Source organism: Clytia hemisphaerica, unplaced genomic scaffold, assembly GCF_902728285.1.
Source record: "Clytia hemisphaerica strain Z4C2 unplaced genomic scaffold, Clytia hemisphaerica genome assembly, whole genome shotgun sequence".
NCBI lineage: Eukaryota > Metazoa > Cnidaria > Hydrozoa > Leptothecata > Clytiidae > Clytia > Clytia hemisphaerica.
The window spans coordinates 11,206-37,742 of NW_027104563.1; the positions used below are offsets into that span (position 1 = coordinate 11,206).

General features: G+C 33.9%; 2 protein-coding genes and 1 long non-coding RNA gene across 3 annotated transcripts; all 3 read left to right on the top strand.

Annotated features, from left to right (window-relative positions):
* Positions 1–8,348: 8,348 nt before the first annotated feature.
* Positions 8,349–9,380, top strand: LOC136823327 (zinc finger MYM-type protein 1-like). The gene has a single exon (XM_067079506.1). The coding sequence runs from the start codon at positions 8,349–8,351 to the stop codon at positions 9,378–9,380; it is 1,032 nt and encodes a 343-aa protein (XP_066935607.1).
* A 288-nt stretch (positions 9,381–9,668) lies between these two features.
* On the top strand, positions 9,669–16,488 carry LOC136823328 (uncharacterized). Its single transcript, XM_067079507.1, has 4 exons — positions 9,669–9,877; positions 14,824–15,278; positions 15,475–15,978; positions 16,175–16,488. The coding sequence occupies exons 1-4, from the start codon at positions 9,669–9,671 to the stop codon at positions 16,486–16,488; spliced, it is 1,482 nt and encodes a 493-aa protein (XP_066935608.1).
* An 8,959-nt stretch (positions 16,489–25,447) lies between these two features.
* On the top strand, positions 25,448–26,323 carry LOC136823357 (uncharacterized). The gene is made up of 3 exons (XR_010849017.1): positions 25,448–25,692; positions 25,943–26,010; positions 26,211–26,323. It is a non-coding gene; the product is annotated as an uncharacterized lncRNA (long non-coding RNA).
* The last annotated feature ends 214 nt before the right edge of the window (positions 26,324–26,537 follow it).

Sequence of the window (26,537 nt, forward strand, 5' to 3'; positions counted from 1 at the left end):
GGAGGAGATGTAATATTGTCCACCCTCTCGCCCGATCAATTGTTGCAACTATTTTACGAATTGTTTTATTTTCTTTTTTCTTCAGGGTGATCTGTCGACACGGAAGACTTTTTCACCGCAAGTGCATTGTTGAAACTGTGAAAGACAAACAACATCACATTAATTTACTTTTTGTCAATTCTTTCCTTTTTTCGCAAACCTAGTGTTAAGGGTAAATATAACAAAGGAATACTGAAATCGTACCATTTCAAAAACCTCTGAAACAAAAAAATTCAGGTGGCGTTTCCCTTCCATTGAAATTAACTTAATTTTTGCAGTCCAAAGGAGGATAATTGCGTTTATTTTGCAGTTGAAACCTTAAAAGCATTCCGAGCTACATAATATTTTAGATGTTCATTAAAGTCGTTAGACTAGGTTCCAGTCATTCTCGCGGTTAGGTCGGAAGTAACCAATATTACATCTCCTCCGATTTTATTCATAAAATCAAAATTACAAATCAGGCGCTTCGCGCCTTTATGTAATTCGCTAGTTTGATGAATGGAAAATATTTGAAGAGTGGCTATTTTCATATCGATATTTATAAAAGTTTTCAGAAATATTTAGGCTTCTCATGGACCTGATGGGACGAAAAAATATTTTTAATTACCTTTTGGTCTTACTTCAGCTCCTTTCCTCTTCACAAAAGTAGTCAGAGCTATGTCTGTTACAATAGACTGAGGCCAAAAAGCCTTTGTCCCAGCTTTTTTTCTTTTTGCCTTTACCATTCATTTTGCTACCTGATTTTGTAGGAGAACCTTCAGCTCCCCTTAATCTCTCATGAATGTCTCTCGGATCTGTCACGATTGCTGAGAGTACCCCATCATACCCCATCTATATCAGAGTAAATTTCAGAATCAAAACAGAATAACTTTTTTCTGAGTTTATCTTCCTAGAATGATGGTGTGTTAATATTGTTCAAGAGAGACGTACGGAAGTATCCTCTAGGACACGGAACATTTCGAGATGTATACAGTGCTACATCTGGGTTGTCAAGGTATGAAAAACTCAATCTCATCTCTCAAAGGGAAAACACATTGGAGAACCACAATAAAAATGCTGTTTGAATGACGAAGTTACGAGATAACTTTTGTTCTCATATTTGAACGATTTAATTTCAGGCTTAAACTTCAAATACGTGAATGTTTTCTATGCTGTCCTCGTCAACGATGAAGGCAATGAGCACGCCACTATTGAAGAACAAGTCGATGGTGACTTTACAAAATACCTAAATAACGAAGGTATTTGCAAAGAGAAGGTGGGTGATTTCGAATGTGAGGCACAATGTCTCGCCCACTTCTCTTTTAAGAAGACAAAGCTCCAATTGCTTATAACGGACGTTCAAGGATTCAGACTAAAACTTACCGATCCTGAAATCGCTACATCTTCTTTTTTGGATGGTGATTTGACATTAATTTGCAAAAAGCAATAAAGCCCTTTGCTCTTACACACAATTGTAACTCATATTGTCAACAAGTTGGCTTGAAATCCATCAATAAAGTTACTCATGCTGAATATAATGACAGTATTGAAGGCGGTGATGAAGAGCAATGATATCTTCTCCGTAACAATATTTTTCACGTTGATATTCTGTTTTTTTCTGTTATTGTTGTTTTTTGTTTCAATTCATTTTGTTGAGATTCAGTTTTGAAATTTCTATCGAAACCCATTACGTGACGATTGAAAGAGGCCCCCCCAGTCGACCCTCAATTCACGTATTCACGCAAGATTTTTTGCTCATTCACGTATTCACGCGCGAGAAAAACCATTTTCACGTTCACGCGCTGATTTTGCTTTTAATTCTTTTGTTAAACGATTGTGACCTTATTGGGCTAAATTTGACCTTTTTATGGCCAACATAAAGTTTTCTGCAGTTTTTTGACCTTATTCTCGACAACGTCGACCTTTTGAGACCTCTTACAATTATTGGAGCTTTCATAGGGCAATGTTTAGGGTCTGTCTACCACGTCTATCACGCCAAAGTTACAAATAACTACCTCTCTGGCGTACGGTGGTATAAACCCTGCCTGAATTTGCTTTTTAAGAGAGGTAAGTGCAAAGTTAAGGGTCAGCTTTAAGGTTTCCCCCCGAATTTTCTTTTATTTTATTTTGAGAATAAATTTAAATCGAGGTTTGGCCCAAATTCATGGTCTGGAAAGTCGCGAGCTTCAAAGAGGTGGTACAACCAGAGGACACAAATTCCAAAGTTTGAATCCCTGTCTCATGAAAGAAAAACTGTGGAAAGAAAAAAGCGAGCGAAGCGAGCGCAAAAATTTTTTGACGACTTTCACTCTTTCATTGCTGAGAAAACGGCCTTAACACACTATTGTTACCCTAATGCCTTGTTTGGTCAAAAAATTCATTCAGAATCTTTGATTATTTTCAACACTGACCATTTACTGGTACAAATCTGGTACGGCGAGTGACGTACCTGCCTTACACGGTGCGGCGTCACAAGAGTTTTTTTTCTGAATGTTCGATGATGCAATCATATAGAATTTTTTAGAACTATCTACCTACTTTTGTAAATTATCGAAGAATCAAATACCCTTCACTGTCTCCAAGTTCATGCGGTATCATTTTGTGTACTGCATTTAGTAACAATATAAGCGATTACAGAAAGACGACCATCATTAGCGCCGACGAAGAAAACTTTCTCATGTAGACTTTTTTGTTTTCGCTCAAAACACTTTTGCTGAATGCAATATTTGCATCCCAAAATGCGCCCTTAGAAAAATAAGGAAAAAATATTTGTTTCGGTTTCAATTTTTGATTATTTTGAATAACTTTACAATGGCAATAGGTCAATATGATATCAAGGATTATGCGAGCGAAGCGAGCAAGAAAATTTTACATATTCAGGTTTATTCAGTTTTGTTTTAGACAATAATTTGCTTTTCACGTTCACGCTCAAAATCTTGATTCACGAATTCACGCTGGTAAAATCTTATTTTCACGTTCACGCGGATATCTCAATTCACGTATTCACGCGTTGAAAAAGTCCAATTCACGTATTCACGACAGAAAAAAGGGTCATTCACGCGTCACGCCAGCCCCTGGGGGAGCCCCTTGAAAGCACTGATGAAAATACTTTTCTTAGTGGAGATAGGTTTTCTTTCTTTCTTTCAAACTACAAACGAACCTGATGAAACATGTTTAGGTCATTCGAGTAAAATGTTAACTGTTAACTTTGTTTTCTTGCTAGAGATACCATTTCTCTCCTAAAGAAAAACATTCTTATTCTATGGGAAAAACTTCGTACGAGTAAATTAATCTTAGCATATTATTGAAATTTTTCAGATCAAAACTCAAAGAAAAGATTTCTTTATGAGAAGAAAACTTGAGTTCTCTAAAGAAATTTTTTCTTGGAATTTTTCTCACACAATGGAAGTAAAACATTTTTTTATTTCTATTGTGGCTTTTGAACAAAGCTCTATTTATCTGAATTGAATTAGCCAATCTTCAATTTTTTTTCCATTTGAGTAAATTTAACTTTTCAGTGCTTGCTAGCCTTATGGCGGGTGCTAATTTTGTTGTGCTTGTCAGCCTTCTGGCGGGTTAACATTTTACTCGAATGACCTAAAACATGTTTCATCAGGTTCGTTTGTAGTTTGAAAATACGTAAGGCATATTTGTATATTTTTCGTCCTTGCTTCAATTAAGTTTAGGGTTACAAAAAGTGAAGTTTACATGTCGTTCTCTCTTTTCCTTTTTTCAGGACAACCGATAGTAACTGGACGTAGCTGACAGAAAACAACGTGACGATCATAGAACAGATAACGCCAAAAAAGCATCCAAGCTACCATAAGTTACCAACATTCAAAGCAGGTAAAAACTACTTTTGCCATGCACTTTGGTGTATTTTTATCTGATTAATTTTACTTTGTTTATAGAATTCCCCCATATTAGCTATAGTGGCTCTCGTTTCTACTCATAGGTCAATCCAGCTATCCAGGTTCCTTCCAATACAAGTAAATTTTAATATGCTCATTTTGATTGTTTTTCAGATTGACGAGGCTAAAAGATGAAAGCTTTTTTTAACTATCAATTGACCGATTTTAAAAATTAGTGTTGACGACGTGGAGTAGAGCTGCCAAATATTAAATCAATTTATACTAAAATCATGTAGTATTTAAGTCAGTTACATTAAAATTAAAGTGAAAGATACAAATAAAGAATACAGCAGAAATTCATAATATTAATTGAATTGACCTGGAACTAAAATGAGCAGCTACTGTTGTTTCGACAACAATAAGCATTGTAGAAAACAATTTTTACCGAAGAAAATTTCGAAAAGAAAAATGCACTGAATTTTCAAGAAAAAATGACTCGCTTGAAGAAAAGCCTTCTTACATTCATGCTCAGCAGAAGAGAAAAATTCTCTTGAGAGTAGTATACAATTCTTCGTAGAAGAAAATTATTTTCACCAGTGAAGAAAATGATTCTTATTACTTTGAGTTTATTTTTCTTATGATTTAAGAGTTTTTTCTTAAGATTGTTTTTTTGTTTTCTTGATCAATAATATTTTTCTTGCTCCGCGGAAGAGAAATATATTCTTTGCTGAGGTTTTTTTTACTTGATAGAAGAAAATTATTTTCACCAGTGAGCAAGTTGTTGTTGTCAGTGAAAAATAATTAGATCAACATAAGTACGTATTCATCTTTGCTTCAGCCTCAATGTAAAGTATGATTTGACGATCGATCATTTAAAAGTGCAAATCACACGTATGGCTTTATTCTTAAGGGCTCTGGTCATAGTGAAAAATCAATTTCAGAATTTGAAGATAAAACCTTATGTTTTCTCTTCTTTGACATGTTTAAGAACAAACTGTTTTTGAAAAATGTCAGACTAAAACTTACCGATCCTGAAATCGCTACATCTTCTTTTTTGGATGGTGATTTGACATTAATTTGCAAAAAGCAATAAAGCCCTTTGCTCTTACACACAAGTGTAACTCATATTGTCAACAAGTTGGCTTGAAATCCATCAATAAAGTTACTCATGCTGAATATAATGACAGTATTGAAGGCGGGGATGAAGGGCAATGATATCTTCTCCGTAACAATATTTTTCACGTTGATATTCTGTTTTTTTCTGTTATTGTTGTTTTTTGTTTCAATTCATTTTGTTGAGATTCAGTTTTGAAATTTTTATCGAAACCCATTACGTGACGATTGAAAGCACTGGTGAAAATACTTTTCTTGCTAGAGATACCATTTCTCTCCTAAAGAAAAACATTCTTATTCTATGGGAAAAACTTCGTACGAGTAAATTAATCTTAGCATATTATTGAAATTTTTCAGATCAAAACTGAAAGAAAAGATTTCTTTATGAGAAGAAAACTTGAGTTCTCTAAAGAAATTTTTTCTTGGAATTTTTCTCAAGAAAAAAGTTCTTCTGAAAAGTTATCAAAAGTAATTTTTTCTTCAGAATATTCCTGAGCCCTTCACACAATGGAAGTAAAACATTTTTTTATTTCTATTGTGACTTTTGAACAAAGCTCTATTTATCTGAATTGAATTAGCCAATCTTCAATTTTTTTTCCATTTGAGTAAATTTGAAATGAGAGTAAATGAGAAATATATTCTTCGCTGAGGTTTTTTTTTACTTGATAGAAGAAAATTATTTTCACCAGTGAGCAAGTTGTTGTTGTCAGTGAAAAATAATCAGTTCAACATAAGTACGTATTCATCTTTGCTTCAGCCTCAATGTAAAGTATGATTTGACGATCGATCATTTAAAAGTGCAAATCACACGTATGGCTTTATTCTTAAGGGCTCTGGTCATAGTGAAAAATCAATTTCAGAATTTGAAGATAAAACCTTATGTTTTCTCTTCTTTGACATGTTTAAGAACAAACTGTTTTTGAAAAATGAATTTAAGTAATTGCATCATGAGTAATTAAGGAATAAGTGTGGCATGGACCTTAATAAAACGTCATAACGACGTTTTAGTGATCTACCTTGATAGGTTTATGTTGAGCGAGGCAAGAGCCTATTAGTTGCAAGCTTGGCAGAGAGTGCAGACGTCTTTCATGACAAAGAAGAAAAAGTTGTAAGAACTGAACTTTACCTTGTCAATTATTTGTGTCACTCCCTGTTTCTTGACCCCCAAGCAATACGACTAAGTTTCAAAAATTTCACTTGCATCCTGGAGTATGATATCCGCACATGTACAGACTATCCAGAAAGATTAATAATTTAGTTTTATCTGTTGTTACTTTAGCTGGCCACACTCCGTCAGACCGTTTCGAGCATTGTTCTCCATTCAAGCCAGTCATGTTTCATTGATAGTTTTGAAGGAAGTGAAGAGCTCTTCATCAGCATGGGTAAAGCATACATTATAAATGCAGCCTTCCATTTTTTTGGTATGAGTGATGTAAACGAATATCCTAAATTCCATCCCTTCCCAGAAGAAATACACGATTCAAATAAGGTCAGGAAGTCTTACTTTGAAAAAGTAATGGAAAGTTTCTGTGGTGAATTTGTTTTGCAAAGGAATTTTTACAATGAATTCAGGTGCCGCGGCAGCGGTAGGGCCGGTCTTTTTTTCAGAGTAAAGAATTTTTTTGAAGTAAAAAATTAATTTTTCAAATGTTTTGAAAAGTCAGTTAGAAAAATAAATTGAACTATGACGTTCATGCCTAAATCTAATCTAATTGTTTATATTTCTCTTTTTGTTTGTATTTCTCTTTTCTTTTTTTCCATTTTTTTGCTTTCTTGCAATATAAAAACATTACCTTGCGCATGATATTCAAGCGCTTTATGAGCTTTTGAGTTTGAAAAAGCAAAAGTGATATAACGAGAAAGATGAGAGATAAGATAGATAAGAGAAGAAGAAAGTAAAGTTGGTCGAATAATGAGTAAAAAGAGAAAGCTGACAGATTTTTTTGTAAGTTCAAAAACCTCAAAAGGTGATTTAGAGCCTCGTTTAGAGCAACAAACAAAACCAACTTCCAGCACAAGTAACGTCGAAAGTGTGCAAGATGCACAATATTGTCCTGTGATTGAGTGAGACAAACCATCACAGTCGAAACTTCCAAACCCATTGGACTAACGAATATAAATGGATACATTATGATCAAAAGTAAGTAATTTATGTATAGTATATACAAATTGTTTTAGAGGTCATTTAAACCCCATACAAACAGCATAATCAAAACATGAAATTTCACTCCTCTGTATCGAATCCACGATAATGAAATGCTAACCAACAAACAGTTTTTTCTGTGACCTTTTTGGATTTCTTCTTCTAAATCTTTAGGCTTACACTCAGGTTGTGGCTTATAAGCACTTTCTTTCTTTTTAGGGCCGATGTCGTGCTTTGTTTCTATTGCCATACACAAGAAAAACTTGGTAACATAGATGACCAGGGAAATAAAGAGAAAGCATATATATCAAAAGGTTTTTCGTACTGGAAAAATGCAACCGAATCTTTTCGAGCACATCAGAAATCTGCTTGTCACATTGCTGCTTCCGCTTACCACGTTGTTACACCAAAGTGTGCTGATGTTGGTGAACTACTCGACAACCAATTGAATGACAAAAGGAAAATCGAACGGAAATATCTCTTGGATGTTATCAGATGCCTTCGTTAACTCGGGAGACAAGGTATTGCTTTACAAGGACATAACGGTAATGATAACTTTACACAGCTTCTCCTTCTTTTCGGAAGTAAAGATAACAACATAACTGATCATATCAACGGGAAAATTGGTCACAAATACAATCAGCACGATGTTCAAAACGAACTCTTGAATTTGATGGGTTCTGAAGTTTTAAGAAAAAGGTTAGATGTCGTTCGAGACCGTCGATTCTTTTCCATGATTGCAGATGAGGGCACCGGTGTAAGTAATTCGGAGCAACTTTCGTTTTGTGTGAGATCGGTAGATGAGGCGTTAAATGTCAATGAGGATTTCTTAGGCTTTTATGAGATTGATAACATTAAGAGTGAAACTATTGTGAACGCTATAATAGACATTTTGATAAGGTGCTCCCTAACACTACTCAGATTGTAGAGGGCAGACATATGATGGGAAAACGTTCAGGAGTTGCCACAGTTTTTATGAAAGAACAGCCGAAGGCCCTACAAATCCACTGTTTAGGCCATTCCCTAAGCCTTTCCGTCAAGTCATTGACAGCTGAATGCTCCATTCTTAGAGATACCATGGGAACAGCTAGAGAAATCTGCGTACTGGTAAAATATTCCCCAAAGCGGGAAAAATTACTTGGTAAAATTAATGAAAACATCGAGGGAGATTCCGATGATTTAAACAAACAGGCAAGTAAACTCGATAAACTGAGTGCCACAAGATGGACAGTTTTAAAAAGATCATTGAGAATTACGACCCACTAATGGATTTGTGGAAGCAAAGCTTAAAAGACAAACCAGATGCTGAAACCAAGGCTAGGATAATTGGTTGTAAAAAGCAGATGGAATCTTTCAATTTCTTCTTTGGTCTGAATTTAGGTCATAAGCTTTACAATCACACAGACAAGCTATCGCAAACCTTGCAGAAGGAGAAACTGTCTGCCATTGATGGGAAGGAAATCGCCGAAGATACCGTCAAAACGTTGATGGAAATGAGAAACGACCGCGATTTTGATCTTTTCTTCGAGTTAGTCACCAAATCAGCCAATACTATCAAATTCATATCGGCTCCAACAGCACCAAGGAAACGCAAACGGCCAAAGTATGATATACTCCAGTATTTGGAAGGCTACGAAAGAGAGTCGAAAAGATCGGAGCCATATAATCCAGAAACACCGCAAGCTTATTACAAGCAGATATTCTTCGAGGCCCTCGATGTTCTCGCCAGTTCTATCAAAGAAAGGTTTGCCCAGCCAGCTTTCAAAATTTTATCAGATGTTGAGCAGCTCATTTTGAAATCCATCAAAAAACAACCAGTAGATGAGGAGATCAAATTAGTAAATGAAAAATTTGCCGGCGACTTCAACAAGGATTCTCTTCCCTCCGAATTGGAAATGTTGCCCGTCCTTTTCAAAGGAGAGGATACCATCAATTTTAACGACATTGTTCGTGTTGTCAAATCATTGTCATTGGGTAGACGCAGGATGATCGAAAATGTTGTCATCGTTATCCGATTGGTATTGACAATGGGAGCAACCTCAGCTACCCCGGAAAGATCGTTTTCCTCGATGCGCCAACTGAAGACATGGCTTCGATCAACCATGAAGCAGAAGAGATTCAATTCTTTGGCTATAATGAGCGAACACAAAGAAACATTAGACTCACTATCACTGATTGATATTGCCAATGAGTTTGTTAGAGTTCAACCTGAACGACTAAATATTTTCGGCAAATTTACAGAAAACGATTTGTAAACTTCTTTTTATTTCAGATATTTCATCCATCTTGACTAATCATTGTATGAATATATTTTATATACATTATCATTTAAGGCTCTACAAAACACAGTCTAACATTAATAAATTCGCTGACTAAATTTCTCTTTTGGAACAAATTTTATGGATTTGTGAAGATATCTTCTTCAAGAAAAGGGGCTGTTTTAGCCAATCTAGAGGAGTGAAATTCGCAAATTTTCTAGCCCGTCGGCGCCAACCATGGTGGCGCCTCCTTAGACACTATATTATGTGGCCCGACCACTTAAAATGTCGAGCCGCGGCGCCTGTGAAGATGATCATACTAGAAATTATGATATGATGACGATCTATCTCACCGTTCTCCTTCTCAACATGAAAGGTGCATGCAATGAGGCTGACGGTGACAGAAATCTGATTCATCAGAAGATTTTGATATCTGCTTTCAAGTCTACAGATTCCTACAGCAAATATGCCCAAGAGATGTTTTATGCCTTGCTGTATACAGAGTGTCTTTTAACCCCAAGGCTATCTCAAGAATTTAAATGGGGGTATTTTTCTCATTGGCGTGGAGGTAAAGGAAGAAACATAGAAGATGATATGGTCCAGGAGATATCGAATAGACTTTCGAAAGACATAGCTAAGAGAATGGGTGCAAATAAAACAGTTCAGTCAATATAAAAAATGTCCAGAGCTACTAATGGCATCAAGGCTATAATTCAAAATTTTGATGAGAAAACTGATATGACACCGAGATCAGTTCAGCACACCCATAGTCACACACTTGAAGATGAGAGAGAAATGATTAAAGATATCCAAACAATTAACCCGTTTAACTATGAACAGAACCGTGCTTTCAAATGTTTCGAGAATATCAAGCGTTCTCCATTACGTTATTTAAATGTTCCTTATTTTCACAAATGGTTGAAAAAATTGGTAACTGATGTAGCTCAAACGTTTCAATAATCGAAATATCTTTTGTATATGTAAACTTTTGTACTCTTTTTTACATCTTGCTGTTTTTTAGATGACATTTATTATATCCTTGTTTAAAAAAAAAGTGTTCTAGCTTACAATTTATTGAGAAAACAATTATGTATTTGGATTGTTAGATCAAAATTATCTAATTTGCAAGATTTTTTGATAAAATTATTGTTTAGAATTTTTACTTTTTAATTTGTTATTGTTATGTTGTTATGGTCCAGTAGATGTTGTTTCATACAATTTCTGCAATATGGACATTGTTAAAGAAAGTCGGGTTGAGTTGAATATTTTTAAATCATTTTATTTTGATTTAGTATAGATGTTGATCTTTTTGACTCCATGGGATGGTGTTTGCGGTTATATGCCGTGGAAGTTTATATATTATAGATTGATGAGTATATTAACTAGAATATAATTTTTGAATTTAGGAGAAGTGCAATATTTTTTCAGGATTGATAAATTATTTATGAAAAGAGAAACTTTCTATTAGCTTCTATTTCAGTTAACTTTCAAAGTTTCCTGAAATCTTTGCAAAAGAAGGGGATAATTTTCAGAATTTATATTTTAAATAATTATTCCTAAAACCCTGACTAGAAAAATTTGTAGCAAAATAATACTTTATAAATGTTACAATCATACATTTTTATATATACTACTATGACAAATTATATTAGGAAATTTCACATTATAGCTTAAAGATTTCTCTTGCAATCACACCTGTAATCTTAAAGATTGCCAAGTGTGAAGGACAACAGAAACTAAGCCTGTGTGAACCTTGCACAGGAGACTAAATGAAATAATAAAGCTGATACTCCTATTCCTGTGTGAACCTTGCACAGGAGACTAAATGAAATAATAAAGCTGATACTCCTATTCCTGTGTGAACCTGGCACAGGAGACTAAATGAAATAATAAAGCTGATACTCCTATTCCTGTGTGAACCTTGCACAGGAAACTATTTAATAAAGCCTAAACTAATGTGCAAATCTTGCATTTGGCACTAAATAATGATCGATTCAAAGTAAAAAAAACTAGCCTGTGTTGATTTTGACAGGAGACTAGAAATTGGTTTATAATTCTGGGAATGAACACTAAGCCTAAAACCTAAGATATTTTAGAGAAATTAATAGTTTTGATTGACCTAATCAAATCAAAAACTCTCAAAAGGACAAAAAAAGTTAAAAAAAAAAAGATTGGAAAAATTCATTGCAAATTACTCTGAAAACAGCAAAATCAAATCAAAAATCTTGACACAAAGCTCCTCATCCCAAACATTGACAAATTTTCTGAGGAAAAGGAACGAAGCTTTTGTTGAATTTCATTTGAATGTAGAGTTACTTCAGCTATTGCAGTCTTTAACCCATTCATATCACAGTTCGAACAACACCGAATTTGTGAGTCTTCATTAAAACCAAAATATTTGAGGATAAACGTCCTCAAACAGCCTGAACTTTGACAAAAAGATGTTACTTCTTTTGCAATAACTGGGGAAGCCAAATCAGAATTATTGTAGTAGAGTAGAGTTGATGCTTCCTTTGTGTCTCTACCAGCTCTGCCAATTTCTTGAATAAAAGATTCCATGGTTGTTGGGGGGCGAATATGAATGATCTGCCTGATGAAATTGGCATCAACACACATTCCAAGTGCTGTTGTTGCAAAAATTACCCGAATATTGAGGTGTTGTCTTTTATTTCAGAATGAAATTCAGTAAAGAGGCATGTGGTGGGTGTTGGAACATCAAAAACGTAAATGTTTGAAATCAATCGCTCAAACAAACGATATAATAAGCATAGCCAAGGTATTTCAGATTCATGTAAATTATTGTCATGGGAAAGTTCTTACGGAGGTTGTTCAGCTCTATTGCAATGGGTGTCAAAATTAAATCATAACCTTTAAAGCCTTCTGAATCTGGAAGTCTCATAGCTTTACCAATATACAAATTTTGCCGATTTGGAAAAACCCTAACAATTTTTGGATTAATTACGACCAGATCTTTCTTCATTTTACCAACATCTTGAGGTGAAATGGTTGCTGTAAGGGCCAATATTGGTATGTTTGGGAAAATTACTTTTAATGATGAAAGTTCAAGGAAGTCTTTCCGAAAATCATGTCCCCTAATCATGTAAAACAAATTGAATCAAAATCAGAAAAAATTTGACACAGAACTCAGGAGTAAATCTCAATTTTTTAAAAATATCAGTGGCATTAGTTAGCTAACTTTATATACCTGATGTCTAAAAAAAAAAAGAATTTTCCCAGGCTTGGCAGTTAATTCAGATTTGGATTTAGCACCCTCATACCTTAAGTTAGATGAAAAGAGGCAAGCATTTTTACAGATATTTTGAATGAAGCCTTCAGATAAAATTTTTCTTTGAAATGTGAAAAATCGGTCAATACTTGCCAAAGTTTTATACAATGAGCTTCATCAATAACACATGCCAGAACTTTTTTTTGAAAGACCTTAAAAGTTTTCGTCCTTTCTCACACAATAAAGATTCCGGATGTGAAAAGACAATTGATATGTTACCATCAGTCAACACTTTTGATATTCCAGCAGATTTCTTGTGTGATTCTTCTGACAACTCATCCTCAAAAAGTTTAGTTAAACCTTGCTCTTCAAAGCAATTTAGTACACTGGATTTTACATTCTTCTTAGTTAATGAATCCATTTGGTCTTTAATGATGGAATTTAAAGGAGAGACTACAATAATGATTTTAGCATCATCGAACATGTCAGGGAGAAGTTGGTAAATAATAGATTTTCTATACCCAGTAGGAAGCAATGTAAATACATCTCGTCCTTTGAACACATTATAAATTGCAATTATTTGCTTTACCTTCAAGTTATATTTATTATATACTGTTTTTTTCTAATGATTTCTGTAGAGTTTTTAAAAATGTTACAACTTCTACGAAGCCAGCCATGTTTTGTTGTTTTTTGTTGCTGCGCTCAAATGTTTCTGCGCCTCCCACGTCGTCACTGGTAAATTTTCACCGAGAAAAGCATTACGTAGAGTTCCCCCTCTCAGAGGGGGAACTCGATCAGCCAACACCAGGGTATTCTCTGGCGTCCATCAGTAGTGTAAATAAATCCTGGGATACACGGGCACGAGGTTGGCAAAAACCAAAAAATGCTGATGTCAGCAAAACTTGTTTTTTGAATAACTCCACTTTGGCTTATGGTATAAACATGAAATTTGGACAAAAGTTGCATATCATTAATAGGAACATTTTTGCATAATTTTTTTTCTCAAAATTTTGCTGACGTCAGCAGAAATCGGCAAAATACGAAATTTCTCAATAAAGTGCTGATGTCAGCAAAATTAAAAAAAAATTTTTTTTCAAAATGGTCCTTTTAATGTTGTGCAACTTTGGTCCAAATTTCATGTTTTTTACCATAAGCCAAACTGGAGTTATTCAAAAAACAAGTTTTGCTGACGTCGGCATTTTTTGGTTTTTGCCTAATATCTTTTTTTGGGTGAAAAAATTAATTATGGCACGGCCATTCCAGTGATCTGCACTCCAATACGCTTCTTTCGATGTATGAAGTGATATGATATGACAAGTGGAAACGGTAATAAAAAATCGAGGTAAATTTGAAAAATCTGGACAGGCCTTAATTTGCCTGAGTTACGAAAGCATGATTGTTATCATTTCAAGTGGCCCAATTGGTATGATTGTTGTTAGGCCGGTCAAGAGTGTGGAGTGTCATCAAAATAAGCATGTGTTTCTACATTTCTACATCATTATTTTTGGTATAGACAGTCAGAGAAAACATCCAATAATATTTCCTCTTATGAAAAGAGAGGCAATAGCACTAGCTTTTTACAGGAATTTTTTTCACACGAATGAAGAGAGTTAGCGAATTGTGTGTGAGTGGTGGGTACTTGATTTGTGCAGGTCAAAAAATTGCTTGTGTACTTAAGATAAGATTTTCGCATGGTTCTATTTAACTTTTTCTTGTATAAATGGAAAAGCCAATTTGCAGATACGCCCCCGGTGACACCAAGGAAGCGGAAAATTTCATTTGAGGATGAGGTAATACTGTCTTCCAAGTATTGAACCACACGACCTTGGAAAGAGTTTAATTTTATTGTGAAAAAAATGATTAGAGCAAAGTATAAGCCTTAAGTTACTATCAATGTTTTTCACCAGTTTTAAAAGTCTATGTCCTCCCGTGAAATGTAAAACTATTCTTAGATTTTCCAAGTTGTTTTTAAGTTTTTCCTTCAAAGTATATGTTTGCTATTTTCACTATTAAATAAATTTCGCAAAAAGCTGTTGAATCGCTCATTCCAAAAGTTAATCCATGAGAGATTTTTGAAATTGAATTTCAGTAAATTTTTAGTAAAATAACTCATTCACGAAATTAACGAAACTGATGAATTGCAAAATTAAATCTAAATAATTCTGCATTTTTTACATAATATTTCATGCAAGGCTTTGTCTTTTTTTTTAATAGCGCATCAAAAAGAGTAGATTTAACAACCATCTCTTCTAAATCGACTGAACTACCAAACACATCTGCTGAAACTGAACTACCAAACACATCTGCTAAAACTAAAGTACCAAACTCGTCTGCTGAAATTGAAGTACCAAACACATCTGCTGAAACTGAACTACCAAACACATCTGCTAAAACTAAAGTACCAAACTCAACTGCTGAAATTGAAGTACCAAACACATCTGCTGAAATTGAAATACCAAACCTATCTGCTGAAATTGAAATACCAAACACATTTGGTGAAATTGAAGTACCAAACACATCTGCTGAAACTGAAGTACCAAACACATCTGCTAAAATGGCTAGTTTGGACGTGAAATCACCGAAATATTCTGTATATATTGACATATTGCTAGTACAAAGAAATTGTCACATCAAAATGCCAGATAAAATGGAGAAACATCTAATTAAGAGTACATATATAAATATGCAGGCAATAGCTCACAGCTGTTGAATCGCTCATTCCAAAAGTTAATCCATGAGAGATTTTTGTAATTGAATTTCAGTAAATTTTTAGTAAAATAACTCATTCACGAAATTAACGAAACTGATGAATTGCAAAATTAAATCTAAATAATTCTGCATTTTTTACATAATATTTCATGCAAGGCTTTGTCTTTTTTTTTAATATCGCATCAAAAAGAGTAGATTTAACAACCATCTCTTCTAAATCGACTGAACTACCAAACACATCTGCTGAAACTGAACTACCAAACACATCTGCTAAAACTAAAGTACCAAACTCATCTGCTGAAATTGAAGTACCAAACACATCTGCTGAAACTGAACTACCAAACACATCTGCTAAAACTAAAGTACCAAACTCATCTGCTGAAATTGAAGTACCAAACACATCTGCTGAAATTGAAGTACCAAACACATCTGCTGAAATTGAAATACCAAACCTATCTGCTGAAATTGAAATACCAAACACATTTGGTGAAATTGAAGTACCAAACACATCTGCTGAAACTGAAGTACCAAACACATCTGCTAAAATGGCTAGTTTGGACGTGAAATCACCGAAATATTCTGTATATATTGACATATTGCTAGTACAAAGAAATTGTCACATCAAAATGCCAGATAAAATGGAGAAACATCTAATTAAGAGTACATATATAAATATGCAGGCAATAGCTCACAGCTGTTGAATCGCTCATTCCAAAAGTTAATCCATGAGAGATTTTTGAAATTGAATTTCAGTAAATTTTTAGTAAAATAACTCATTCACGAAATTAACGAAACTGATGAATTGCAAAATTAAATCTAAATAATTCTGCATTTTTTACATAATATTTCATGCAAGGCTTTGTCTTTTTTTTTAATAGCGCATCAAAAAGAGTAGATTTAACAACCATCTCTTCTAAATCGACTGAACTACCAAACACATCTGCTGAAACTGAACTACCAAAAAACACATCTGCTAAAACTAAAGTACCAAACTCATCTGCTGAAATTGAAGTACCAAACACATCTGCTGAAACTGAACTACCAAACACATCTGCTAAAACTAAAGTACCAAACTCATCTGCTGAAATTGAAGTACCAAACACATCTGCTGAAATTGAAATACCAAACCTATCTGCTGAAATGAAATTGAATACCAAACACATTTGGTGAAATTGAAGTACCAAACACATCTGCTGAAACTGAAGTACCAAACACATCTGCTAAAATGGCTAGTTTGGACGTGAAATCACCGAAATATTCTGTATATATTGACATATTGCTAGTACAAAGAAATTGTCACATCAAAATGCCAGATAAAATGGAGAAACATCTAATTAAGAGTACATATATAAATATGCAGGCAATAGCTCACAGTTATGCAAAGACTTCCAAGCAGCTCAGAGCTGAAGGAGATGTCCAAGAGCATGGTGACATACTATAGTCCTTGCCTTGGAAAGGGACAAAGTGCAGCTGTAAGTTGGATTACCTGCTAATTTTGTCTCATCTCAAACCTTTTTAGTTTTAAAACATGAAAAATCATGAGCTCAAAAACTTGAGAATTTCTTTCAATTCACAGATAATGGAAGAGCAATACTTTTATCAGATTAATTTTTTGTTTATGTTGCCTTGTGAAAACTCTAATAGAAATTGCAGTCGGCAGGAATTCTCCTAGCCTGTGTTTTGGGCAGAATATGTTCATTTTTCTGGTTCACACATGAAGTTAATTAAATCCCTTTAAAAACTCTTTTCACCTTTTTAGGCGGATATTTTTGCAAAACTTATTAAAAAGCAATACAATGAAAGCTATAAAACAAAATTAGCTGCTGACGAAGGCAAACCAAAGAGTGAAAAGAAGATGATCAACAAGTATGAAAGACAACCAGTCAATGCCAACTCTGAAGATTTAATAGATGATGAAGCCTCTACATCAGATGCATCTACAGTAGACTACAGGTTTCAAGATTCAGGAATGTTAATTCTACATTTTAATCATTCAGGTTAAAAGTTATCTGTTGATGAGCCTTCTTGTTAGACACTAGGCTACCTATTTCTATGCATATCATATATCTTTTTTGCCTTATACCTTAAGTGGATTAATTTTGGCGTGGATTTAATTTGGCGATTGGCCAAAATACAATTTTTGGCGGGGATTTAATTTGGCGAATTGGAAATTTTGAGACACTAAAATGGATGAAAATTACTATAAAATATACTAAAAAGGTGTGATGATTTAATCAGCTTTTCAAATGGTACAAGGATTTATGCACTTATTATTGCGGCTAAAAAAGTACTTGATTAGGGCTAATCTGGTGGTTTTTCGTATCACCTTTATCTTGAGCTGCAGAAATCTGTCATATCAAGTTGAAAGTCTTCTCTATCATAATTCTGAGAGCCTTTAAAAGGTATTAACATAAATTGGGGTTTTGCCTAGAGGTTGGGCACAAAGAAAGGGTCAAATTCTTTTTCTCCCAATGTCGTTTTGATGGGGTTATTTTTTATCTATCCTATTACGGACCTATGTGCCAAATTTAAAGAGTGTTGGGAATTTTGTCAAGGTTTCAGCAAAATCTTAAATATTTCTACCAAACTATTTGGCTGTCTGGGGGTCAAATTAACGCTTGTCCAGGGCTAGAACTGTTGTCCAGGGTCAAAAATTAAAAATGTCTGGGGGTAAATAATAAAATGCTTATATCCTCCATCCCCACTTGCCTGTGTACAATTTTTTTCTTGAACAGCCTATTTACCCATTCTTTGCTTCACAGCACATCTCTTTCAGTTTCAGGATCTAGCAGCCAAATCAATCAATCAAAGGATAAGGATTGACCTCGGGAAATTTATCCCGAATTTCTCTCAAAACCATGAGATTACTAGTACTAACACAATAGGCCTCCTTTATATATTTCTTCTAGGCATACAAATAAAAATGAAGAGTTTTAAATAAAAATGAAGAATTTTTAAAGATAATTGCCACTTTCTTTCCAAAAACAAAAAGAATACAGCTTTAAAATAAGGTATTAATTTCCGCGCACTCCCTGACTGCACATAGCTTCGGTATGTTTCGGTACTAATTTTGCAAAATTAGTACGCGCGAAAATTAGTACCATTAAGGTAATCAACATTTAAAGTGCCAACTTTTGACCAGAAGGAGCCAACAAATGGAACTTCCATGTCAGATAGCTTAGATTCAGTACAGAAATCACACATTCTTGCATACTTTGCTGTGTTATTTTCAAGAGACTTCAAATGGTTAGGTGGTTTTAGGTAGTAATTAGTAAAAACGCTTGTCTCCATTCTAATTTTACACTTAGTTTTTTTAAAGAGGCTTTAGGCTTATCTAGACCCGACGTCTGTTTATGATCATTTTTTTCTTCTTTAGAAGGCAGATTAATGTGTTTGTTGAAAAACTTCAATGAAGTTTTCCCTGCATATTCCTATGCATATTTCCTAAAGAAAAGGCACCAAAAGAAAGGCACCAAGAATGAATTTTATTCTTAGAATAGAGGTAAGTTTTGATATGTAACTGTCTATATTCATAAAGGGTTTAAAGGGGTGCATGTCACTAGTCCGACACTTTCTAGTCCAACAGTAGAATAGTCCGAATCTATAAAATAAATTACAATTGAAAAGTCTTTTTTTCCGACGTCACTTCTGTCCGAAAACGAAAGATTGAGTGTCAAATGAGTGTCAAATGTTGACTAAGGGTTTTCCACTGAGATAATATTAATAAAAGTTCATTTTGGTGGCATTTTGACATTATAAGTTAGAAATAAAGGACCAATCAAATTTGCGTAAAGATAATTTATAGCAAAAAAGAATGCACGGCCTATAAGGGTTCCTTTTTGCATGTTCAGAATTATGCCATAAGGGTTGTAAATCACAAACTCTAACTCTAGCCCCCCCCCAAAAAAAATGGAAGGGTCGTAAAAACAGCTAAATCCAATATCTTGACAAATGAAAGCCTAATCCTAATAAGCTCCCCAAAATTTAAGAAAAGTTGGGTTTAGGGGCCCAACCTCTTTGCATTTTTTTAAGCACATGGTTGTTTATAAAAGATGTGCCTCCTCTTCGGCGATTCATATTTCGTTTAATATGTGTTTTTTTGACTCGTTGTCGGACAAAATTGTTGTCGGAATACTGACGCATTCGTCAAATCCAACGTCGGACATTTTTACTGTCGGACTAGAAAGTGTCGGACTACTGACTACTACTCCCATATTCATAAAGGGTTTAAAGTACTTCAGACGTATTTATTTTCGCGATCATAAATTTTGACGTGTTCTAATACATTCGAGAAATCTATTAATGTCGTTACACAAATAGGACATGTTTATTGTCGTTCAGAAATACACAGTTTTTAAGAAGGGACTTTAGAACGAAAGATACAGTCCACGACACCAGGTCATATTGGTACTGAAAAGAGACCCTACATGTTATACTCCCAACAGGGGAGTTGGAAAAACCATAGTGACACTTTTCAAAATATCTTTTGAGAATTTTGGGCTAGAGCAGCAAAGCAATTTCTTGCCCTTTTTTGTCACTATGGTTTTTCCAACTCCCCTGTTGGTGTGCTTTCCAAAAAATGTCCGATATGGTTCATCTGAACACTATGTCCAAATTTGCTTTATAACCTATTCGTTTCTCTATCTCTCAGGAATCTGATGGCGTGAACAAATGCATAAAAAAGTTAAAGTCGAAAAGTCCCATACTCTTGCTGGACCGGCAGACTATTTATTTGTTTGCTGGCAATACCATAATTTGTCAATTCTTGCTCCCAAAAGTCGATGTGGCAATCGTCTCACTAATTTCATTGTACTACCTGCTTGACTCAGACTATCATGTCGAATTCGAGTTGGGGTTGAATGTTCTACACAATTTGGTATTAGATGATGGAACCGTATCAAACGCCGCAGAAGGTTACTTAACAAATTTCATGAGCTTTAAGAATCGATGACATGCCTATATCCTGCCAAATTGGAGTTGGGGTTGAACGTTCTACACAATTTGATATTGAATGATGGAACCATATCAAAGGCTATACCAATTTTATGAACTTTTGAAGCAGAGATGAAACTCGATCCCTTTCATAGTTTGCATTTTTAGTTTTGTTTTGTTTTCACTTGTTAATTTTACTTTCTTTTGTTATTAAGGATTCCTTTGATAGAATTTTGTGATATTGTACTACATTTCTAGGAACGGCTCTTATTTTACGTTTGTTTTTGTCTCCGAAAAACGAAAACTTATGAGGGCCACTATGTTTCAAAATTATCATCGTGTGCACTGACGTGCTAGAAGCAAACTAACTTTTTTAAATGATCATTTGGGTCCATAAGATTGTAAAATCCTCACCGCACGTACATACATTTTGAATAATCCATAAAGTTGTATTTGTACATTATTAGGAGATTTTTAAATGTACATTACTTTGCAAACAAATACTTCAATTGAACTAATTATTGTATTAAAATAACAACATATAATAAATGGCTCATGTAGTGTTAAAACGTTATTATTTAGCATATATATTTATATTTAACCTTACAAAATTTAATCTTTACTTACGTGAAATAAAGATATCTCAATATAATAAATTTTTTCACAGCTTTTTCCTCTATATGGCAAACTTTTTGTCAAATCTGGATTTTTACACGCTGTCGCTTATTTTAAGTAACTTTTTTCTCTGAACAATTCTAAAACTTAGTTAAAAAATCTCTTGTCATATGGACAAATCAACAAATCAACATTACTTCTTTTAAGTAATCCGATTTCTCAAATTAAGTTTTTTTTCTTCTTAAAATCAAATTTGAGTTTTTGCAGTGTATGCAGGGACAAATATCCCTGCAGAAGAGTTAGTTGGACCAGACCGTAAACCAGAGACAAGATTATAAAAAACTAAACGGTGAAATAGTTTACGGTCTGGATATCCAGGTTAATGTGAGACTAGCCTGGATATCCAGACTGTACACTGTTTCACCGTCTAGATTTTTTATATTTTGTCTCTGGTTTACGGTCTGGTCCAAGTAACTCTTCTGCAGGGATATTTGTCCCTGCATATGCGAGTGCATCTAATTGGCTAATACGCGCTCAGTCACTGAGCAGAATTTTCGCAGCCTTTTTCCGATATTTTTCTATGCGCACGCATAAGTTATGGAAAAAACTTGTACAATATGGTACACACACCAAAGTATCCATGCGGCGTTTGTCATTTGGCGATGTGTCTTCCCTAATGAAGGAATATGTGCCATCAAAAGATTCGCTTTGCAGGTTTGTTTGAAAATAAATAGTTAAATTTTGAGTTGTCTTTGGGAAATGTGTGTCTGGTAGAAGCGTGTTTGAGTGATACTTAAATCGATTGAAGTTTGGATTTCTAAGCAATCCTAAAAGACTTTGGAAGCAAATAAGAACACCGTTATGTTTTTGGTTAAATTTGTCATCAACCTGCGGGTAAGGTGTTAGCATGTACCGAAGCTGAAGATTTGGTCCGTTAGTAATAAGAATGAAATGATGAAGTGGTAACCAGGCAAGCTCAGGACAAAAACGAACAGTAAACTTTTCACTGGTGTAGCGCCTTAAGTCAGTCACGCCACTGCTGTAGCTCCTTAACAAACTCAAGAGCCCGATGATAATAGAAACCTTTGGATTTTTGGAAAGCGCTTTCAACTCCATATAAGAACATAGCGTGTATGTATTCTTCATCGTATAAATAAAAAATGAAATTTCTTGAAACATCTGTATCATTTATTTCACCGTAGAATTCGTCAACGAAACTGTACATTTCATCTCTTTTGATGTGTTGAAATAAATAAATAAATAGATAGATAGATAGATGGAAAAAGCTGACATTGCAAAAAAAGATAAACAAATGAAAACACAGGTTCATTTCTAAACAAAATGGCTAATGGAAAGGAACCTTTATGAATGTGGCTGATGTTTGGATTATGTAGTTTAAAGTAGTTTTGAAATGCTTTTGAGTTTGTAAAAGAGGTTTTATAGTAAGTAATTATGTGTGTCTGCCTTGGTTTTCAAAGTTTCGATAGTCTGTCATCAAGGGTTTGGTCAAAGACAGTATCAAACAAAGTGTATCAGACTTTTTTACGAAAACCTAATAAAATGGATTGATTCATCTTGTATTTGACGTTTTTAATTATATATTTATTTATATTTTTGCTTTGTATTTGATAAAATATCTCAGTCCAAAGAAAGTAAAAGTCTAGGTAAATATCCAGGGGGTATACCCTTGCTTGATGTGAAAGATCGGCTTTTACATATCTGCGCAAGAAAATAATTACATATTTGCGCAGAAATTACATATATGCGCAGAAATTACATATATGTGCAAAAATTACAAAACTACCCATAACATAATGTAAAAATGTCAGAAATTTGTATTTTGTATGACTAGGAATGAAGCTGGTAGGACGGCATGGGCTTTGAACTTTTTACACAACGAACGCAAAACCTGGCCCAGACAAAGCATTCAATAACTATAAAGATTTTACTTATGTCGAGTTAGATGCGCAAGTGACATCGTGTGCAATGAAAAACTTCAATATGACCAAAACTGAAGGTAAACTTTATAAAAATAAAAATTATTAAGAGTTTCGTTTAAGTTGGTCTAGGTTAAGTAAAATGAGATACACATCCATTCAGAGTACATGATTAATTTCAAATACTGGCACAATAAATGAAAATGATTTTAAATTATTCTCAGGTTTTATAAATAAAAAGACTGAATTAAGTCATAACAAGTGATACTTTTATGGACCTACCTGGTTATGCATTTAACAAATATATAATTGATATCTACGTGAGCATGACCGTTAAAAAATCATTCAGAACACAAATAGTGACGATCTATCAAAATTAGTCGTTTGTTTCTTATAAAAAAACGTTTAGAAACCAAAATTTCATGCTCTTGAAGTAATCTTTCATATTCAAAACTTCGTGAGCAAAAAAAAACATATATCTCATTAAAAAATTGAGTAATTTGGCTAATAACATTGATGTATGCTTATTAATAGTGATTCTTATAAATAAAGATGCGTTTTTGAGCTGAAAAATTCATTTTCACAAAAATCTGCTTGAGCCATCTTTTACCTACTTTAATGTAAAAAATCAGAAAAAACAATGATCCGATATTTCACAAAGTCCAAAAAACCCTTTTTTTAGCCGTTTTTTAGCCCAAATTTGCCCAAAAACATTTTTTTTCAAAAATCGGGCTCCGTCACATTTGAGGGTTTAAAGTTATGCATCTTTGCAAAAAATCATAAAGAATGAAAGAGCCAATCTCGAGAAAAGCTAATACCTAAGTAATTGATAATGTGCTTATAAAAAAATATCGAATTTGGCCAGTTTTTCTATAAAAACACGCTAAGCAACCAAAATTTCATGTCTAAACACACATACTCTCTAAAAGTAAGCCCTCATGAGCAAAAAAAACATCTATCTCATAAAAAAACTGAGTAATTTGACTAAGAACATTGATGTATGCTTATTAATAGTGATTCTTATAGATAAACATGCATTTTTTGAGCCAACAAAATTTTTTTGCAAAAATCTGCTTGAGCCATCTTTTACCTATGATGGTACCCTACTTTCGTACAAAAAATCAGAAAAAATTAATGATCCAATTTTTCACAAAGTCTAAAAAACCCGTTTTTTAGCCGTTTTTTGGCCCAAATTGGCCCAAAAATTTTTTTTTTCGAAAATCGGGCTCCGTCACATTTTGGCCACCACCATTTTGCACCTTTGTACCAAAAATCAAAAGATTCCTATGATTAAATCCTGAGAAAAGTTGGTAACAGACGAACGAACGGACGGACGGACGAACAAACACAGGTTAATTTATAGGACCTCCACCGGGGTAGGTCCAAAAATCAATATTTCTAGATAAATCTATACCTGCTGATATTTCGGGTAGTAGCAGCGGTGACGTCAAATCAGATTGGATTTGTGAACAAGTGAGACAAAGGAGGTTAGATTTATTCAATTATTTGTCTTGCTTATTTTGTCAATAACATGTAAAGACATAAATTTAACGAATAATTGAACAGATATCAATATTTTTTCAGGTTAATACTGTAACCTACACTTCACAATATAATGGAAACAAAGACTGCATTCAAAATTATCATTACCATTAAGCACTCCTGACGTACAACATAATGCTACGTAACATAAACGTAAACATAATGGAGGGCGATGGAGAAATGATGCCCAATTGTTACAAATATGCATTTCTCTTCTATAAATGTTTTGGGAGAAACAAATATTCCTCCGTAATCTTGAAAATGATCTATAGAATAATATTACAATACAACCAAGCCATGCATTAGTTTGATATGGGGCAGATTTATTCCAACAACCGGTATCAAAGGGTGAAATAGTAGAGTAAACAATACCAAGTACTGAATCGAAAACCTAGAAAAGAACTATGAGATCGCCTCGTTTTACATATCAGCTCGAAGAGGAGATTTTAGCATGATAATATCAATATTTGGGGCAATATACCCAAGAGAAGTTACGAATCTTACCCTGAATTTCAGGAAAATTTACTGAACAAGGGAAACTTTGTATCATGACTAGCAGAAAAGAAAAGAGAATTTTAGGTTTTATACAATTAATTTCCATATGCATAATATTTAACTGGATCTATCTTATATAACTTATTTTATTTTATTGACCTTTTTTGATTTTCATTTCATATTTAAGGAATCTTTGGAGAATATTAGCTACATAGCAAAGTAAATTTTAAAGTATAACATGTACCAGTAACTTAAAATCCAGGACTTCAGATGATTCTTTTTGGAATCTACACCCAAAAAAATATAAAATATCAAAACCTGCAGGACTTTGACCCGAAAATCGTTTTTTAAAGGGTTCCATTTTGGGGTCCATTTTGGGGGTCCATTTTAGGGTTCAAACTTTTGTTGCCGCCCGGAAAAAAGAATTTTAGAAAGCTAATTTTAGTTGTTTTTCTATCCGTCGCTTTTTTTCCGTCTCAGTTATAAGTAGGTCTAATTTACAGTATTTTTTTTTTACTTTTTCAACTTCACTTCCACTTGATTCTTTATTTTTTCTCTTCTAAAAGTTTCGTCTATAAAAAGAAAAATTAATCGGTCTGACCTAATAGTTGCCTACCTCGTAATTTGTGTTTCATTTAGTTAAGCTGTCTCAGAAAGAAACCACCCGTGTTCGTGATTGTTCATGTAGTTTATTTTGTTAACTGTCTAAAAATACTTTTATTGTAGAAATGTTCTACATGTAAGGAGAAAGTGAGGGTGGCAGCAAAGACTTGCAAATTTTGCAAGTCAAAATTTGTAAACACGAGCAAGCCGAGGAGTGAAGACTGGCTAGTTGGGATACATAAAGCAAATTGTAAGTTTTTTATTTGAGTTTCATTTTCTTTAAAAAATAATTTTTGTTTTTGGCTAAGTGATTACAAAAAAACAGACAGATTAATCACAGATTAATCACCCCGCTCACCACTAACATCTCTGAGCTAAATGTAATCACCCATATAATTAGACACATAAGGGTACAGAAATGTATTGGATGAATAATTTGATCAGTAAATTATCTAAAAAAAAAGTTATGTATAATAACAAGCCTTATTTTACGTTTCTAGATGGATGATTTGACAACAAGGAATTATGATTCGGTGGCGTTATTCTCCCACAAAACCGAGCACAAAAGGTATAGTTTCACTCTCAAAACACTTATGATGATTACTTAAAGCATACCTCCAATTTGAAAAAGGTCAAATTTATGCTATTCATGCTAAACTAGAGTTTGGTTCCAAAAAACGTATGTATGTATGCTAAACTTCTAAACTCCGGTGTCCCCTCCCTAATTATTTGAAACTATTTATAATTACCATCTTTATACTTTTTTAGATCATGTCAAATTAGATGCTCCAAGGGTCCAATGGAGAAGGCCCTTTCAAATCCAGCGACCCAAAATACGTTAAAAACGTCTTTCGCAATTTGATTAGAGGTAATTTTGCGAAAGAATAACCTAAATTTTCAAGGAATCACATCTTTTTTATGTTCAGTTAGTTGGTAAAGGTTTTGCCAATGAAAGTTAGAATTTCTATTATTCTTATAAACTTTAGTACTTTAGTTTTTCTTTTTCAAAAGCTAAAAAAAACCTTTTAAAGTGGGTGGGGGGGATTGGGGTTCACACTGTAAGTTATGATCCCCAAACGTTCAAATGGATAAGAG

Excerpts from the sequence above, each read along its gene's own strand:
- LOC136823327 (XM_067079506.1), top strand. The coding sequence starts at position 8,349 with ATGGACAGTTTTAAAAAGATCATTGAGAATTACGACCCACTAATGGAT.
- LOC136823328 (XM_067079507.1), top strand. The coding sequence starts at position 9,669 with ATGTCGAGCCGCGGCGCCTGTGAAGATGATCATACTAGAAATTATGAT. Across the intron at positions 9,878-14,823 it reads GAGATGTTTTATGCCTTGCT|CGCATCAAAAAGAGTAGATT; the intron begins GTATACAGAGTG and ends TTTTTTTAATAG. Across the intron at positions 15,979-16,174 it reads GGAGAAACATCTAATTAAGA|GCTTTGTCTTTTTTTTTAAT; the intron begins GTACATATATAA and ends ATTTCATGCAAG.